General features: G+C 41.3%; 4 protein-coding genes across 4 annotated transcripts; 2 read left to right on the forward strand and 2 right to left on the reverse strand.

Annotated features, from left to right (window-relative positions):
• The first annotated feature begins 84 nt into the window (after positions 1–84).
• Positions 85–5913, forward strand: LOC114540558 (WD repeat-containing protein on Y chromosome-like). The gene is given in 13 exon segments (XM_028560677.1): positions 85–962; positions 1284–1421; positions 1599–1897; positions 1900–1962; positions 2102–2553; positions 2784–2943; positions 3105–3335; positions 3481–3653; positions 3809–4021; positions 4176–4247; positions 4250–4375; positions 4462–5290; positions 5437–5913. Coding segments are annotated over 13 exon segments (3492 nt in total). The 5' UTR covers positions 85–555; the 3' UTR covers positions 5766–5913.
• On the reverse strand, positions 5757–10712 carry LOC114540550 (neuroendocrine convertase 1-like). Its single transcript, XM_028560668.1, has 11 exons — positions 10355–10712; positions 9409–9513; positions 9059–9184; positions 8721–8820; positions 8592–8629; positions 8415–8491; positions 8114–8202; positions 7578–7963; positions 7308–7408; positions 6917–7141; positions 5757–6722 (listed from the first exon to the last, which is right to left on the reverse strand). The coding sequence occupies exons 1-11, from the start codon at positions 10568–10570 to the stop codon at positions 5852–5854; spliced, it is 2334 nt and encodes a 777-aa protein (XP_028416469.1). The 5' UTR covers positions 10571–10712; the 3' UTR covers positions 5757–5851.
• A 647-nt stretch (positions 10713–11359) lies between these two features.
• LOC114540549 (zinc transporter 5-like) lies at positions 11360–16718 on the forward strand. The gene is made up of 17 exons (XM_028560665.1): positions 11360–11460; positions 11551–11673; positions 11969–12035; positions 12149–12234; positions 12365–12452; positions 12532–12616; positions 12858–12949; positions 13144–13228; positions 13310–13392; positions 13759–14038; positions 14255–14454; positions 14543–14700; positions 14802–14931; positions 15151–15430; positions 15528–15754; positions 16013–16141; positions 16214–16718. Exons 1-17 carry the CDS (start codon positions 11387–11389, stop codon positions 16394–16396), a joined length of 2370 nt encoding a protein of 789 aa, XP_028416466.1. The 5' UTR covers positions 11360–11386; the 3' UTR covers positions 16397–16718.
• Positions 16719–17073: 355 nt separating this feature from the next.
• LOC114540553 (uncharacterized protein C3orf38 homolog) lies at positions 17074–18555 on the reverse strand. Its single transcript, XM_028560671.1, has 3 exons — positions 18385–18555; positions 18016–18197; positions 17074–17822 (listed from the first exon to the last, which is right to left on the reverse strand). The coding sequence occupies exons 1-3, from the start codon at positions 18500–18502 to the stop codon at positions 17112–17114; spliced, it is 1011 nt and encodes a 336-aa protein (XP_028416472.1). The 5' UTR covers positions 18503–18555; the 3' UTR covers positions 17074–17111.
• Positions 18556–18699: the final 144 nt, after the last annotated feature.

Genomic DNA, 18699 nt, shown 5'->3' on the forward strand with positions numbered 1-18699 from the left:
TCTTCAAGTCATGCTGGTGTCGGTTTATCGATTTCGATATTGCAAGCAATATGCAGTTGTCGGATTATAGTTCAACTTTATTCACATGCCAAAATAGCTTTGCTAATTTTGACACGAAAACCGACCGCTGCTGCTGCTGCTGCTAAGGTGCTTCGAGAAATAGAACGGCCGTATTCTCAGACGGGATGTCTGTTGTTTTTGCAACTCTAGAGAATAGCTGGAAACAAAATGAACTCTATATTTAGTATAGCACACACACAGCTTTTTTAGTAGTTCCTGCAGATAACCCACCATGCATATTTGCACTGGGGAATATCTGGCAATCAAAATGAGAACCTTTTCAAAGTAAATATCACGCTGTTTACAAAACAAAACAAGTCAATTCCATTCATCCCCAGGGTTTAAATGTTTCTCAATGCTGTGCGCGCGCAGTGACGTAATGTTTCATTAATTACGTCACGAATGTGGGAACGCGAGCGCTTTAGTAAAAGTTTTGAGAAAAAAAGTAAAGCGAAAAATGTAGCGGGTTGTCAGCCCCGAATACGCTAACTCAAAATGTCTACGACGTCAAGTGTGGACGAACTATACGAGGATAGACCCTCTCGGAATAACAGCTCTCAAGTGGGGCCCGAGGAGAACTCGAAAGTTGTCCCTGGGAGCAAGCCTTTTCATCCTAATGCGATGAAGAATCGTCTGGAGGATCAGATGAACCACGAGGACTTGGAGCTGCTAGAACGGATCTTCGAGGAGGCGGACGAGGACGGAGGGGGCGGACTTGATTTGGATGAATTCCGGGAGGCGTTGAAGAGAATCATCGCCAATAAGGGCGGGATATTGCCTGATGAGGAGGAACTAGCGATTATCTTCATGAAGGTTGACGCGAATTGCGACGGCACGGTGGATTGGGAAGAGTTTTGTTCGTACATGCTGATGGAGAATCAATTGAAAGATGTAATGAGCAGGTGAGGGTCTGAGGTGTGCATTCTTAGCTTCTAATATGAATAAAAAAAAACTTCTCTATATATCATCCTCACTCCCTTATAAACAAGGGAACTGTATGGGGCTTGTTTGGTTATATCCATTGAAATGTGTCATAGGAAACTATTTTACCAACTGCAATTATTTATTATATATTATATATTATTATGGGGCTTGCTTGGTTATATCCATTGAAATGTGTCATAGGAAACTATTTTACCTCGCTCGGTTATATTCATTGAAATGTGTCATAGGAAACTATTTTACCAACTGCAATTGTTTCAAACAAGTTGTTTCTATTTCAGTGAGCTCGGAGTTGATGCCCCGTTTCCGAATCCATTGCGAGAATTGCAAAGCAGTCATCGGGATACGCTCGTACGTATCTCGTATTTTCCGAAGATATCGTACGGACCTGAAGATTTTGCAGACGGGAGCTCGGGAAGGTAACTCTAAATCACAAGTCTTATCCCTTCAATCGACCGACCTCGGACATGTTAGACAATTTATACACAGGCTTGTGACAGACTCGTTTTCCCAGATTCGTTTTGTTGCGAACTTGTTGCAGGCTTGTTGCCAACATGTAATTGATTTGCAAAAGCTCGTAATTTGCGTCTTTCCAGATACGTAGCGGTAAGTCGAGATGGGGTGATGACATTTTGGAACATGGACCTGAACCTTCAGCGTTCAATCTTGTTAAACGAAGGGCACTACAATTCCTCCAAGGGCAACAAAACCGTTTGGGTGACTGATTGCGTTGTCCTGGCGAACGTAAAGAAAATAGCAGTGTCCACGACCGAAAGAGATATTGCTTTTTACGACTGCGCCGCGAACAACTTCGAGAAGCATTTTGTTGTTTGCGGGTTCCAGCATTCCGTGCTCTGCATGGACTACTGGTATAACCCGGAAAACTACAACGAAAGCGCGTGTATTTCGGTGACATGAATGGACAAGTTTATGTTTTGATTTTCTCGTCAGCAACTACAGGTAAGTCCTCCACATTTGTTGTTGTTTATTTCCTATTTCCTGGCTCTACCTGCTTTCGTCTGTTCTCGTAGTATTGAACTGGAATTGTTTTTAACACCGGGTTATGGTCGATGAATATTTACATTTCGTTTCTTTTCAGGTCTATTTGATATTCATGTGGCGAAAAACCAGGGCGTGCCAATGGCGTCGTACTGTCGTATCATGTTCAGAGAGCTGGTGAAAGGCTTACACCCGAATGTGCGGGCTATGCAGTTCAGCCCGCACGATGACTGGGTGAAGAAAGTCAAATACTACCCGAACCTGCAATGCTTTATATCCTGCGCAACGACGAACGACAGATCGCTGTACATTGGTGACGCAATGAGGAAACGTATCAGTTCGTATATCAATATACGCAAGGGTGTCCTGTGTTTCGATTATTGCAGCACGTGGAATGTGATTGTCACCGGTGGGATAGATCATTATGTTCGCCTCTGGAATCCCTATCTGACCACAAAACCCACATCTACCCTCAAAGGTCACTGTTCTGCTATAATCCATATTGAAGTGAATGGTTTGAACGGTCAATTCATCAGCGTATCCCAAGATAAGGTACGATGATAATATACCTGTAACTAGTTGGGGAATGAATGCCCCTTCCTCCCAAAGAAAGTGAACTTGGTAAAATAAAACTCTTGCGCAAATCCCTGTCTGATTTATTCCTTTAGAAGAAGCAACTTCTTCTTGTCATCTGGACGGTAAAAAGTGGATTAAGTTTAATTTCCAGCTGCGGTACCCTAGTAGTAGATTACGGGGTTTATTCATTTGTAATTCTTTCGTAGGTTTTGAAGGTTTGGGATATTCGTGACGTCTGCTGTATACAAACAATCCCCAGCCGACTGCTGACGCCAGGCCCTGTTGTTATATCAAGTATCTACTTTAATGCCAAGAACCACACGCTGTTACTGGGCACGAATGTATTGTTCGCTCTTGAGAAGAAAGGTATGTTTGATATGAAAACCCTGCATGAAAACAACGTTGCCTGGTTTATCGGCTTCTCGTCCGTCAAACGTGAGCCAGGATCGGAACATTGTGTCATTTCTCGTCATATTTCCAGAGTTTGGCTCTTGTTCAGTAAATCCGAGAGTTTTTCATTTTGGCAGGTTCAGAGAAAAGCTCAGACGACAAGAAGGAGCGAAGCAGTCACATCAAACCGCTTTGTAAAGCGTTATACAACAGTTTGTTTAATCAGGTAGTCAGTGCCTGTCATGCGTCTCTTGTGATTGTCTGGAGTCTCGAAACTGGCGAGAAAGTCATCCAGTTTTCAAATGCGCATCCGAAGTCAGAAATCACAGCCATGTGTTTTGATCAGAGTCTGCGCAGACTAGTAACAGGTATTGCATTGTTTCCGAGCTTGTCTTATTATCACCAGGGTCCCAGAAGTTAAACGAGGGAGACAGGAGAGGGGCTAACTTACACACTACGCCCACTCCATTCTACGTTCAAGATAATTAGCATAATATGCAACCTCTACCACAGGCGCCCGGGATGGCTCGGTGAAAATTTGGAATTTCAACAACGGCAATTGTTTGAGGACGTTGACACCTGTGGATGATGAGGAGATTACGGGGATTGTGTGTACGAAACAGAGGATCATTACAGTTGGATGGTCGAAGAAAGTAGCGATCTACAAGGACTCTAGAAGCGACGAGGTTAGAATTCGTATCGTCGTCGCTCCAGCGTCGGGTTTGCGTCGGGCCACCTGATGGGATTCAATTTAATATAGACAATATCAGTCTCACGAAAATGTTCAAAGGCCAAATTGCAGTCATTTTGTGTGTCTGATATAAATCTTTTTTTTCTTCAGGAGGAATGCGATCCCAGAGTATGGAAAAATTTCCACAAAGACGATATTCTTTCCATCGACCTCTATGGTACGGGGACTCTGGCTACATCCAGTTATGACGGTGATATTAAAGTTTGGAGTCTGGAAACATTTCAAGTGACGTGCGTTCTGAATGCGAACGATTACCCACGACGGCGTCGAGCGTCGTGTATTCCTACGGACCTCAAGAAGAATGTATGTACGAACATCACAGTGTTGGGGCGAGGAAGACTGGTCCTCTAGGAAGAACAGTTTAGAACTGATAGAGCTATCTAGTAGAAATAAAGTTAGTTTAGTTTAGGTTTCCTCCTGTAGTAACACTGGATCAATAATTGTTTTTTGGTTAAAGATAATGGTGAACAACGTGATCTTCACTGACTTGAAGAGACAAGAAGCTCAGGAAAAGGCCGAGGATGATTGTGGCGTCATCAACAGCCCGTCATGAAATATGGAAGAAGTAAAAGCTTCTCGTATCGTCGTCGCTCCAGCGTCGGCTTGCGTCGGGCCAGCATCGCGAGAAGAAAAAGCATTGATCCTCTCTGTATTAGGGTGAGATTTGAAGCTCTAAGGACCGCTGTCCAATGCTCGGTTTGAGTCGGTTTTTCATTCACTACAATATGACTTCCGTCTTAAAGGTGAAAGTGAAAGAGACAGACCACGACTCTGGGGTGGATTGTGTGTTGTTCCTGCAAAATCGTACCCATGCAACCGACACGGCCACGCTGCTGAGCACCGGTTGCGGAGGCTGGATCCGAGCCTGGTGCATGTTTGGGGGCGGGCTTGCGGGCGAGTTTATGGCCTCGAATAATCACCGTGAATCGATCCTGTGTATGACCAGCAATGAAAATAACGAACTGTTGATGACTGGGGATACTCAGGGTTATATCAAAATATGGAACATTAAAAAGTACTGCATACGAGAAGATCATGTGGACACACAAGCCGGGAATAAAAACCGTAGTGTGGAAGAAACATCCGGGGGCAAAAATCGTAGATATGTTAACTTCTCGGAGAACAAGGCCAAGCGAAGTATTAACACCAAACCACCTCCGCTGGTATTTTGCTTGCGGACGCATTTACAACCAATCATAAGTATCGATTACGTTCCGAGGTATCGATTAATGATTACGGCGTCCACCGATTGCTCGTTGCGTTTGTGGCGCGTGAATGGACAATATGTTGGTACGTTTGGTCAGCGTACTTTTTGGAATCTAGCGGCGGAAGGTGATGGTGAGGTGCCGTTTGACTTACAGAGAGCTGCATCAGCAAATTCCTTGAGACTGATGCAGTCTTCGTCACGAAAGCGTTGGAGCATCGCTAAGAGCTTTTTACAAGCGGCAGGGCGACTGACGCTTGTTCGTCCCAAGGTTGGACAAAGTGCGGGTAATGAACGCGAGTCCAGTGCGACAAAAAGTGCGACCCTGCGCGAGGCGGAATGTCGCATCGATATGAATAATATTTTAGGTGAGTTTTTAGGTTTGAAACTCGATATTTGAGAAGTTTTAATTCACTACCTGAATAGCTCTATCCGTTCTGAACTGTTCGCCGTCCTATGCTATTGCTCGCGAGGTCACTCAGATAATATAATTTCATTTTCCAATTTGTTTTAGGTAAGTTTTACAAGCCGAAAACCCGGCACCACATGCCTCCTAGTCTGCCCAAACTGCGCATGAACCAGAACCAAATCGTTGTGTACACGTCACTCAAATGCAACGAACTTGCGCCAATCGTGGAGCCCAAGCCCCCGGTCGTGACTTTTCAAACGCTGTCAAATACCAAACCCAGTCCCAGAGTTCCCTCGTCCAAGTCAGACAAAGAAGCACCGGATCATGGGAAGGCTCACAATCGACTATCGGCGATAAGTCCCCGAGACGGAGCTAAAACTCGCTCCCGGAGCTCGTATGGTACTCGACGCGCCAAGGTACAAGAATGCTTGTGAAATTACAATTGAAAAACGTTTTTATTTGGGAAACAGGTGTTTTATACACATTTATTTTAGAAATGTACAACCTGGCACATTTTATTTTAATCCAGAGACCTTCGCTTTCGTCTAGATCTCAAATAATTATAAGTGTTGTACGTTTTCGAAGGGTAATTCATGTAGTTGCTATTCCATCTATCATATGCGAGTCTTGGCTGCATTTGCCCGTAATACGGGGCATTAACATCCGAGGTACCAAAACTCCGACTCGGGTAATTGTACGCGGGGCTTTGTACCGTCTCGTATGAGGCGATGGGCGGTGTCTGAGGCGCGAGGTTTTGCTGGTAGCTGTTGCTCCAAGCTGGCGCCTGGGGTATGCTAGTTCTGGTCTCAGACATTGCTTCGCGATAAATGTTTTCAGCTGGCTTCTGCTGGGTTTGACTCTTAGCGTGTTCTTTCAAAGGTTTATATTTGATAGTTTGCAAATTTGGCGCCGGGCCAAACGTGTACGTGGGGCCATCCGGGGGTTTGTCGCCCATGTGGTTTGGTTTGCGTGGGGGGACAGGCTTGGTCGGGCGGGGTTTATCCGGGTGTCTAACCCGTTGATAGGGTGGTTTATCTTTCGTACCGTGCAAGACTAATCCCCACTCCCTTAGCATGCCATGGTTCGCGCGGGAATCGCCTTCGTCGTTTATCTCCAATGTCCAGATCCCGCGAGGATCCTCACCCCAGGAATGCGTCGTCATGAACGGCCATTTCATGAAGCCCTCGTCAGAGAGATCTTCTCCCCGCGGGGATAGTAGCCGGGATTTTGTTCCCATCGGAGAAGTGAGATCTATGGCTAGATCGCCTCTCCGACTATAGTCCAGGGTTAGCACGAGCTGAACGTGCTCTAAATAACGCAGCTCATCCTGGTTGCTTTGACAGCCGTTTGCTTTGATCTTTACAGCCAAACCTTTGTCATGAAGGATTGGTCTACAAGTGAGTCAAATTGAATAGTTATTCCCGCTCTTGCGCGATTCGATTGAAAACTTGCATAGGGGCTGGCAAAAGCTTTCCCGTTCATGTAAACCATTGTCTTGAATCATTGACAAGAAAATCTAGCTTTCCTAACCTCTTTCTGTTGACTACTGATGGTGTGTGACCAAACGTGTTTATTTTTCACTCACTTTCTATCCTGATTGATCTGTCCATGACAAATCGTTTTCTCCGGAACTTTCTTCTTGAACTTGGCCAGAGCAACAATGGCGTGAGCGTCAAGGAGACCAAAACCAAACTTGAGATTCACGTGTCTTCCAAGACCATTTACATTCCAGTCCGTGTCATGAGATAATGGTCGCCATTTTGACGTCCATACCACAATATGCTGGATGTCTCGCCAGGTGAGGTTGGGGCTGCAAAAAAACATTGTTAATGTGAAGATACTAAACTCAAGATACTCTCAGCTGTCCAGATGGCATTCATAACAGGCATAAGGCATTATAGTATAGTGATATGGTTTGTTTCGCACGCTGTGCAATCTTTGCGTGATTATTATACACCCCCCTGTAGACCACTTACTTTGCCTCCAAAGCTAGAGCAATGACTCCAGCTGCCAGGGGGGCCGATGCTGACGTTCCTGTGTGCTTTTCGGTGCATTGATTATGAAGATCCGTTGTCGCCTAGCAAAACATGATGGATTGTAAGAATGGAGTTTTGTTTGTGTTTTTAACGAGCTGAAAACACGCAGGCGTGACAGTCTAAAGAAAGTACACAACATTCTACAAAGAGTATCCTCTGTGGTTTGTGTGAGCGTCTTAACTACGGGCTGGACAGTTTTATTTTCCTTACTATTTTAAGCTCTCCTCTGGATCCGCTGCTGAATGTAGTGGCGAGTGTCGACGAACACGCTTCGGAATACCACGGCGACTCTCCGTGATCCGACGACGAACTGATCGACAATGTATAAATACTGTTCGTGTATCCATCACAATTACAGCTGTCGTCGTGACGTCCGCCGTTTCCTGACGCCCAAATGAAGATGGAGCCCTTTCCATCTCGACCCTTTTTGATCCCGTTTAAAAAGGCTGCCGTTGCTAAAGTTCCCGGTCCTTCAACTGTCGTCCCGTCGTCACTAGGCCCCCAGCTTGCGCTGTATATATCAATGTACTGAGGATTGAGACTGAGAGATTCTGCTTCGACCTTGTCAGTGACGCGACCATCCAACATTCGTACACCTAAAGGGACAATGTTTTGAAAGCGTTTAAAACTAATGAAACGGTTCTAAATTAAACTCAAACAAGCATTACTTCACACACTGACTGTTAACCCCCTACTTTTTGGGGGGGGGGTTGGCTATGCCCATGGACCTGACCAACATTATTTACCTCCGATGCGAGCATTAAAAGCCACTCCGACCCCACATTTATGGTTATTCGCCTGGCCTGCAACCTCTCCTGCACATCGCGTTCCGTGTCTGCAAAGAAGAGCTTTGTCAGATGCATAAAATCAAGAATAAAGCTGTAAATCTGGTTAATCAATGAAAATTTCAATCATACAAGGGCCGTTAGCCTGATGGTATAATTGAGGATAATATGAGTGAGCGAAGGGAGAAATATATTTCGACCGGAGTTGATGAAATATAATCCGAGTTCGTGTGAACAACAGAAGTAGTTCAAATCTCCGTACTTGTTCTCGTTTGTACGATCATATCTTGGAAATGGATCTGGGTCGCCTCCGTTCACATCCCAACTTGCAGCGGGATCCTACGATGCAAAACACAAGATGAAAGCTTTTCTTTTTTTTCAAACCTTTTGTCAAAGACACGGAAGAATAACAGCAGAATATACAACGTTGTCAACTTACGTAATTCCGCATCAAGTCCGTATGATTATGTTCAACACCTTTGAAAGCGAAGAATTAGATGGTGAACGCGTGTAAGAGAACTCAAAATCTCAAATTATTTTCAATCATTCGGCTTTCGTCGAGTCTTACCGTCATCCAGTATGGTGACAACAACTCCTTTCCCAGTAATGCCTTGCCTCCACACTGACATAACGTGAACATCCATATCAAAACCTTTTCGTGTGTCGTCCTGGTTTAAACAAGAAAGATTAAATCTTAAAATGTGGCTTCGAATGAACAAAATCTAAATAGAAATCGCGATAAACTCGCAGAACGTTTTGACCGTTTCAGGGGCTATAATCTGTCAGTGTGTCAACTACTTCAAACTTGAGACATCAGTCACAGCACTCATGATAAACAAACATACATATTTTCGTTGAGATGTTTCCATTTCTTTCTGTTTAAGAGGACGTGCGCCTCAAACTTACCAAGTACCATTGAAAGTTCCACAAAGGATCCCTAAATTTCACCTGAGCATGTCTTTTGACCATGGCGTCGTGATATGCACCCCGTTTTACCCGGATTTTCTCGTGTTGTTGTTCTGCCCAGTGAACCTAAATATTGAAATATCACGGATGGTCAGTATTCATAGGCTTCAAGGAAGCTTCTCAACAGCTCTTAGAGACTGAAGAGGCATTACTACGATAGAAAATCTAATGCTTTATAAATTATCTTGCACAGACTTCGCTTTAATCTCATGTAGACAACGAATATGAAAATTGCAGTACTAAAACAAAATTACTCTACTTTGAAAATCGTGTGGTTTGTTGCCACTTACGTTTGGGTGGGCGTGAAGTAAGTCTGTCATCTCATCAGCGCTGCGTCTTGATCGTCTCGGATGTGTTGGGTGTTCAAAATGATAATAATCTTCAAGTGTTCCGATCTGAAGAAGAAGGATATCACTATAGTTAGTGAAGCTAAAAACGGCTGTAGGAAATAACCTTTACCAAAACTGTAATTTCTAGGGACACGCCGCATAATTCGAAGCAAATGGTAACTAATTAAAAGCTAAACTAGATCGGTAAACTAAATTTAAATTGATTCCACAAAGCAATTAGTTCATGGAACTATTTAAACCAAGGCGTTTAAACTTCAGAAAAATCTCATGCGGTGCCATTTACATTACGGGTGTCCTGTTGTTGTCTAGCACACGATAGCAGATCAGAGGAAATTTAAAGAGGAAATTCTAAGCAAACAATCTCGCCTTGCATGATCGTGCCGCTAGAGCGATCGAGCCGGGTAAAAAACAACTAACCACTCAGACATTTTACGGTCGGCAGCCATGCATTAGCACACCCAGGCTCCTCCTCTCAAAGGCCCCGTCTACCCGATGATTGTACGTATATAGGGACTGAATTACAGATAATCTAACATCTCTTGTCTTTAACCCGGATATGTTATAATATTCCGGTTGTTATAAGAAAATAATATTGTTCCTTATAATGGATCCTATGGACTCCTTGACTGGTACCTGCCTGCGAATTAAGGCCGGTCTATGGCGCGACTACACCTTATAACTTTCTCGTTCATATATCCGTCGAGTTTCTTCAATTATTTTACTCTTATTTAACACTGAACGCTGATTGAAAACTAAACTAAATGCAGTTTTCAATACGATGTCGGCCAGACTTATTATAATAGATTTTACACCGGTGATCTTTACTCCCAAATAGTTGACAATATAAAATTTTACGGCAATAATAAGAGTGAAATTCATCCGAAACCTTTTCGACTTTTGCGAAGCCATGTCGTTTGGCGATAACCTTCGCGTTTTCAAATCCGCCCGTGACTTTCACCGCCCATCCATTCGTGTAAATCTTCTCCCGTTTGGATCTAAACTTTTCTGATTCAGTAGAAGAACATCGAAGATAAAGACTGATCACAAGTAGTAATCCTAACGTCCTCAAATAAGGCCGACCGGCCGGCCCTTTGTTGACCATCTCATTGCTACGAAGGAGACCAGAGCCTGATGTTTAAACGGACATGTTTGGTTTCAACGGCAACCGTATATTTTCTCGGTAATCTTAACTCATTAAGCATTCATTGTGTTTTCTCCGTTATTGTTTTCCTAGTGTATTCACCTGTCTTTGACCGAGCAAAGATTTGATCACCCGTTCCCATTACGTCACAGTTCCTCCAGAAATAGGAGCTAAAGAGAATCTTATTTGCTTGTTCGCTCACATAAGAACTAATTTTAGGAAACCGCTCGGCGTAAAAGAACGAGAAAATTTTGATCCATTAAAAGGTTTTTGTCAATCGATATCCGTTTAAAATGTGAAGTCAAAACATGTTAGTTAGCTGTCGTTTAATTACTTTTAAATTACCTGGAAATAATTAAACATTAGTTGACGTTTTTTTTATCAAATAGCCTTCGCCAATGGAACTGATTAGCAAGACATTAAACTTTTGTGTTTAGGATATAAAATCGTATCAAATCAAGTTCATATTTCCTTAGATGTTTCATAGATGTTTGGAGAAAACTCACTGTTAATTATTGTGCAGTACAGCCAGTACTTCTCTCACCGAGGCCCTCTCTTTAACCCCTATTACCCCCAAGAACCTCCGTGAATTATCGCCAATTTTCGCAATTGTTTACGTCTATTCCTATTGGTTGATCTCAAAAACACGGCATCCTCGACAGCTGATTGGCTACCTCATGATCAGCGAACATACATGCAAGACGTTTATGTCGGCCAACATGAAGTATAACACTTGCTAATGCCAACTCATAACAATTCAACAAACATGTCATTGAAATGGAGAGAGAAAGATTCAGTGGAAATTTATTGAATCAGAATAAAGGTTTTGGTCGTATTGAACCAGGTCTAAGGTACTTCAAATCTTCACTCTGTGTTCATTTAACGATCTAGCAAAAGTCGTGGCTCCATCATGTTTAAAAACTGTGTTTTTTCTCGTGTAGTTCAGCGCCATATTTGTGTTTTCTGATCGTATCAAAGATTCTTCATGTCTACGGCTTCTTTCTCTCACACGATTTGCTAAAAAGTGTACATATTGTGCAGTATTTGTTCATTGTCCGTGCTTGGTAAGCCATATCTTATGTATCTTTGCCTTATGAGAGATAGCCATTAACTTGTATAAATCATAAATGTACCTATGTTTTAATACTGTTTACACTGGTAACTGGTGCACAAGGGTGAGTCACAATGATCACAACCCTTTTGAGTAGAATTAGCTTGGATTAGTAAGATGTTAACATACATGTTTATTATTTATTATGCAGTTGATTCATGCATTTATAGTAGATCAATTCTCTTGTAGTTCATCTCTTTTATTATGCAGTTGATTCATGCATTTATAGTAGATCAATTTTTTTGTAGTTCATCTCTTGTGTTTGTTCTTTTACAAAAACCATTGTCATCTGGGAAACGACTGACAACCTCACAGGTCAGTTGATATTTGTACAGGCAACTTGACAAACCAATAGATGCATAAATAACACAGTTCTGTATTAGTTCACATATCTATGTTATTTGAATACCATAATATTTCTAACCTAGTGGTACCAAGTAGCCAGACATGCATTCTTCTCCACATTATTATCATTATTACTTCTGGATGGATTAACTCTTTGTGGTCCAGTCAGGTATGACAGTCATTTCTTTTTCTATACTTTTGGTCTGTGCTGTAAGCTTATTCATAACTCTTTGGTTTTGATGATGGTTTTAAGATATAATTGAAGTTTATTTCTCCCCATCTTGCGTATGAAATTTCAGGACTGTCCTATTATCAGAGCACAGCGATGTTGTTGTCTTTGGTGTTTTGGCTGTTCTGTTCAAGACCGGTCATCCGGGACCAACCAAGGTACGTTTTCTCAGACAAATTAGATAGTATACTTCAGCGTTATCAGTTATGAGATGTTGAAATATTCTTGTTGTTATAGACACGGGGAGCATTGCTGTTTCTTTTTGCCATGATTTCCCTACTCCTGTTTGATAATGATGAAATGACGTCTGAAGATGTTCATCGTATCCTTTCAGCGATATATCACTTGTGAAGATAGGTCTGGGTAGATTTGGGGTGGACGTGTCTATACCTCACCCTACTAATAAGGGTACTCATTTTGAAAGTACCCACTCCATCAATGCTTTCTTTCAAACATCAAAGTCCCCTATCCCTCTAAAAGTTCTGGGCATCAAAGGATTGGGAAGAAACTGTTTTAGATTGGGGATTTAAAATATGAAGAAATCCTTGACAATTTATGAACAGCTGAAGGAGTGCATCGTAGTCACCTCGTTCATTATCTTTACCAATGGAAAACACTCTCATTGCCAGGGTTTCCACAACTGTCAGATCATAAGGTACATGTTTTTATTCCAGTTTTCAACACCTGGTACATTATTACACTTGAAATTTTTACTCTTCAACCTTTTACTATTCAACCTTTTACTATTCAACCTTTTACTATTCAACCTTTTACTATTTAGCCTAGAAAATCTGTCTATCTGGCAGTGTTATTTAACTTATTTCATAATTTTCAAATATTGTTTTCAAGGGAGGCTTGCTGCTTCTGACTGTTGTTTTGCTTTTCAATGTTGGCAACAAAAGCTATGGAAGAAAAGTTGCTGTTGAGATTGGAGGTGACTGAATAGATACTCATTCTCTGAGTTCTTCTGTGATCATCACATGTCATTTCATTTGTGTCTTATTTTCTTCGACAGGATCTAAAAGATTCAATGCTTTGACAAACTTCCTCTCTGTCTTGTTTCTCCTTCCACCTGCTATTTTAATTTTCATTTTCAAAGTAAGGAACAACATGCTACTTATTGTAATGGTCAATTTATCTGTAAAACATTGTTCTGATGTACATACTTCTGATGTATGGAATGTAGCCTATTATTGTTAAAGCAATACTGCATTCACTTGTCTGTATATATTGCAAGTCAATAGACTATAAAGCCGGTTTTCCACTAGGGATAATTTTCGCGCGAAACGACACTCAAATACAAAGGAATAAATTCGCTTCGCGCGAAAAATATCGCTAGTGGAAAACAGGCATTAAACATCCATCAGAAGTGAATTGGATCTGACAAAATTGGATTGTGTGAACAGACCTGAATTTTAGTATGGTGATAGAGTAATTTTTTAAACAAATCTATCTTTTCAACAGGAAGCAGATGTTCCTTGGATGGACAAACTTCTCTCATTTCTCCTAATTTCCTTCGCTATTGCTTTCGACTTTTATGTGGAAGCCATATGTATGGCAAAACTTGACTCAAACAAAACATCCAAATGGGGATCAATCGTGTCCTTTCTTGCAGCTTTTGGCTTGGGTTTGCTGTGGAATGATCATCATATTGCAACTTATATATTCCCGTTTAGCAAAGATGCGTTTGACGAGCATGGCATGTCTGGAAGTGTCGTTCTTGCAGTCCTGTTTTTAGCTATCGGTAATAAATAGATTATTGTATCCTTACTGGACCTCTAGGAAGAACAGTTTAGAACTGATTGAGTTATCCAGTATAAATAAAGTTGGTTTAGTTTAGGTTTCCTCCTGTAGTGACACTGGATCAATAAGAGATGATCCTTACTGGACCTCTAGGAAGAACAGTTTAAAAACGATGGGTTAATCCAGTATAAATAAGTTAATGTTAATTTTACTCTAGCGACGCATCTTTTATCTCGACCTTCTCCAGTACAACAAGGGGTGAATAAAGGAATTCTGATTGGCTACACGACCAGTGGAACTCCTTTGTATAGTTTCACTTCACCTCAGTCCGTTATTGCAACAGCGAGGGTATTTTTAAAACAAGTTTTGGCAAAAACTGAATCAAGACAGATCTTTTATTTTCTTTGCCTGAATTTGGTAGGTACAAACTGAGTCGTTTTTTGTCTGTTACGGTACTCTGTTAAGTCTGTTTCAAGTCTGAATTCAGTAAAATCGTCTTTTATAGACATTCACATTTGTTGAACTGTTCTATGGGGCTTGGAATAACAGTCTTGGTTTAATATCAGATGGTTTTCACATGTTATTTGATTGTTCGGCGCTCGTCTTGGGTCTGTGTGCATCTTTGATGAGCAGTTGGAAGCCAACCAAACTGTTTTCGTACGGGTGAGATTTTTATTGAACTCATTTGTTAGCAAGAGTAACTTCATCATAACTGGGTTGTATTCCATGCGAGAAGTCATGGTAACTCTTGTTTTTTGTTGTAGTTATGGACGCGTGGAGTATCTTTCTGGGTTCGTCAATGGCTTATTTTTGACCGTTATTTCAGTATTTGTCTTCCTAGAAGCACTGGAAAGATTGTTTGATCCGCCTGAAGTGACTACGAATAGATTATTGGTAATGATTTGAATTTGTATTTATAAAATAACATGTATATAACGCGTGTTCTGATTGGTCGAACCGCCATCCAAACATGGAAACCATTAAGTAAATTCATGTATACCACCTTGCGTTAGTTTAGTTGTAGTCACTGACAGGTCAGTGTTTAGTGGTATTCTGCAACAATAAACTGTCCTGGTTCGTGTCTGAACTGCGCGCGTTTCTTCTCTAAACTAGATTGTATCAGTATGTGGTTTAGTGGTGAACTTGGCTGGTATTTTCGCCTTCAGTCATGCGCATTCCCACGGCGTGGGGTCACATGGTGGTGAATCAAGTTGTCAGTCGCATGGTCATGGTGCTGGTCACCATGGTCACAGTCATGGTAGTCATAGCAACCACAGTGAGCATGGTCATAGTCATAAGCATGGTCATAATCATGGTCACAGTCATAAGGGACATGGTCATGCTGGTTGCTCTGATGGTCACGGCTCTCACAAGACCAGTGCTAACATGCAAGGTAAGGTGTATCTTGGCAGGAGCACTGTGGGTAGTATTCGGCAATAAATACTTATCACGTGTGTCCGAAATAACCAATTTTACTTGGTATTTTCCAGGGGTATTCCTCCACGTTATTGCAGACACTCTGGGGAGTGTAGGAGTGATTATATCCAGTCTACTCATTGAACAGTTTGGTTTCCAAAGAGCTGACCCTGTCTGTTCGTTATTTATCGCTGTCTTAATATTCGCTAGCGTAGTTCCGTTGTTGAAAGAATCTGCATTAGTTCTTGCTCTGAGAACGCCGAGAGATATTCAATCTGAGATTGGAGAAGCTTTGAAGAAGGTAATCTTCCTTGAGCAGATGACTTTTATTGCAAAATCTTAAAACGTCAATTCTTATAGTGCAGGTTGCCTTGAGTCTATCTCATTGCATAGCTGTTTAACATTAAGCGAGGTTTGATTCCTGATTGATGAACTTTTCAAACTTCTACAATCTTGGTGACCAAGGTCTGGCACCTCTGTCTACGGGGTGTACACCCCTGACCCCTCTCATAAATCGAAATTTCCCTGGGGATCCCATGAATTTCCGCTTATCTGTTAGGTTTTGACGATAAAAGGAGTTTCGAATTACCGAAATCAACATTTTTGGACGCATTCTGACAACCTGAAAGCAGGTAGTATTCAAGTTCACGTCGTCCCGACCGCCATTGAGGCGACTATAATATCGCAGGTAAGAAATGTCGCGATTTTTTTCACGAGGAAATTTCGAAGATATATAAATGCGTTTCGTTTCCCGCCGCAGGTGACGAATATTTTTAAAGAAATTGGCATAAATAATTTGACGATTCAAGTGGAGAAAGATGTATTTTTTGAGCACATGTCTGTTCTATCAGCAGGATATAAGTCTGTTTTACAATTGACGCAAAAGTTCAATATGACCCCAATGAATACAGATTTAGAAAGGAACTTTATAAAATCAATATAGTCTAGGAAATATTAGAATATAGAGCACATCAATGACGCAGATATGTTACATGAAGTTTGATTGGTTCGTTAGTTTTGCGGAGCCAATCAAACTTCGTGTTACATCAGGCTTCCCGCGTTTGACGTCACAGAAAGAAGAATACAATCTAGCAAAGGTTACTGAGCCACAAAGTGACGGTTGTGGACTCAACCATTATATGCAATAGTTCTCGATTACTACTTGCGCCCTATCGTCAAGAGATAAGCTAGTTTATAAATATTTAAGCCATTTATGAAATTCTGATAAGAGTTAGGAACTTTTATTAAATACTTTATTATATAAATTATATAAACTATGGGGTTTTTTTAATTCAATAGTTTATATATAATTTTATCAATCGGTAAAAGGAAGACTCGCTATTTGTAGTTTAGTTTATTCGTCTATTCTACGGCGTCTTCACCCGAAATTTGGCGGAACATTTTTCAGCTGCTTCAAGGTTTGGTGGGAGAAATTTTCAAAATACAACCAGGGATACCCAAGTCAAGATCTGACGAAAGAAAACACAAGTTTTTTCGTTCAAAATGAGTGCAAAGAAACTCTTGCTCGCAATTCAACCTTGCGCAGACTTACATATCACACAGTCACAGCCGGAAAATGTATATAACTAATTTTTATTGAAACTACATTTGACTGGCCACATCAACTAAATCTACCCGGGGAAAACTGTATATTTACATCAAAGAGGTCCTTGCACCTGATTTACTGGGCTTTCCAGCCGGTTGTTAGGACATGAACCTGATGCTTTTAACATAAGTTTTGAGAACTTAATTTTCCAGTTATTTTCCTCAGTTGGATCCCGAATAAGTCCGAAGGATTGCTCAAAGACGCCCAAGTATTCTTTCCCACGATGCACAGTTCCACCAACCATAACAACCACGAGTCCATGAGAATCTCGTTTTCCTTTGATGCTGTCGTTAGAGAGGTTGGGGTTGAAGCACAATCGATCAACGACGACCATTGAGAGAAACTTCTCGCTTACAAGATTAGCGCTGTCCACCGTGGTCTCCTGAAGGCCAGAGGGTTCGTTACATTGCACCATAAGCTTTGCATCCTGCCAGAAGTGCTGTGGTCCCCAGTCTGTTGGGATTGTCCCAGGAGTTGAAGATAAAGAATTGAGCAGTTTATAAAACCAAGAAGAGAAGTGTATAGCAAGATCTTGACTTTCACTGGCTTCTGAGGATTTTTCTTCTGGGGAGGTAAGTGAACTATTATCTTCACTTGTTGTAATATTTATTGGGCTGGTATCTTCTCTTTTAATAACTGTCATTGTTGGACCATTTTCATCACTGTTCTCTGGTTGAGTTTCTGGGTCAGTGTAGCCAACAGTTACTCTGTCTCCAGGCTGGGCTAAAATGAAGCCTGTATCACCAAGTTCCTTCACATCTTTCTAAAATAAGAAAATTTACAATGTTGATTTCACTTCATTCATGAACTTCTGGGGCTGATCTACCTAATGAAATGTGAGACTTTTCAGAGTTTCTAAATAAGTTTGATTCTTCTTCTAATGGGAGTAACTGACATGTCTGGATTCCACCAATGGTCATTCTCTACCAGTCATGTCTCTAATTATCCATACTTACTCCTTGTTTCTTCAATTCCCAGAATTTCAAGACCTTTCTAAGCAAAGTATTTTTATCTGCAGCAGGATGCTCAATGTGGCCCTGTTTGGCGAGATACTCATAGAGGTTTTCCCGTCTAACTTTTCTTCTTCGGAGCAGTTCTTCGCTGCTTCTTGTGTAGAGCATAATAGCACTCAGCGCTTCTATTTAAAAAAAATATATAATATAGTTGTATGGGATTGGAAAGAATTACCAGGTTGTAAAACAAGCAGATTAGCCAACACATCAAGTTCAAAACTATTCTGGATAGTTTCGAAAACTTTGCTGGCATTTTGCCTTGATGGGTGCCTTCTATTTATCAGTTTACCATCCTAATGGTCTTAAACATACCTTCCTTATTTTCTGCGCTGACGACTCTATTTGTTACAGTGTCTGTCAAAGATAACAGATTATCTAATGTGAGAAGATCCAAGATTTGAAGGCATTCTTTTTTTTCAAAATCATCCATTTCCTCAGTTCAAAACATTCAGTCATTCACCATATTTATGTATAGTTCAGTAATCTTTCAGACTTTCAGTCTTCTAAAACTTCCATACTCTACACCCCCCGCCATAAAATCGCTAAACAATACACGAAAATATTCTGTAAGCTTCTTGCACGGGGGGGATATCAGATTAATTAATTGTATTGCGCGAAATGTGGCGC

The sequence above is a fragment of the Dendronephthya gigantea genome, unplaced genomic scaffold (genome assembly GCF_004324835.1).
Source record: "Dendronephthya gigantea isolate DGI-Jeju-01 unplaced genomic scaffold, DenGig_1.0 000241F, whole genome shotgun sequence".
In the NCBI taxonomy this organism is placed as follows: domain Eukaryota; kingdom Metazoa; phylum Cnidaria; class Anthozoa; order Malacalcyonacea; family Nephtheidae; genus Dendronephthya; species Dendronephthya gigantea.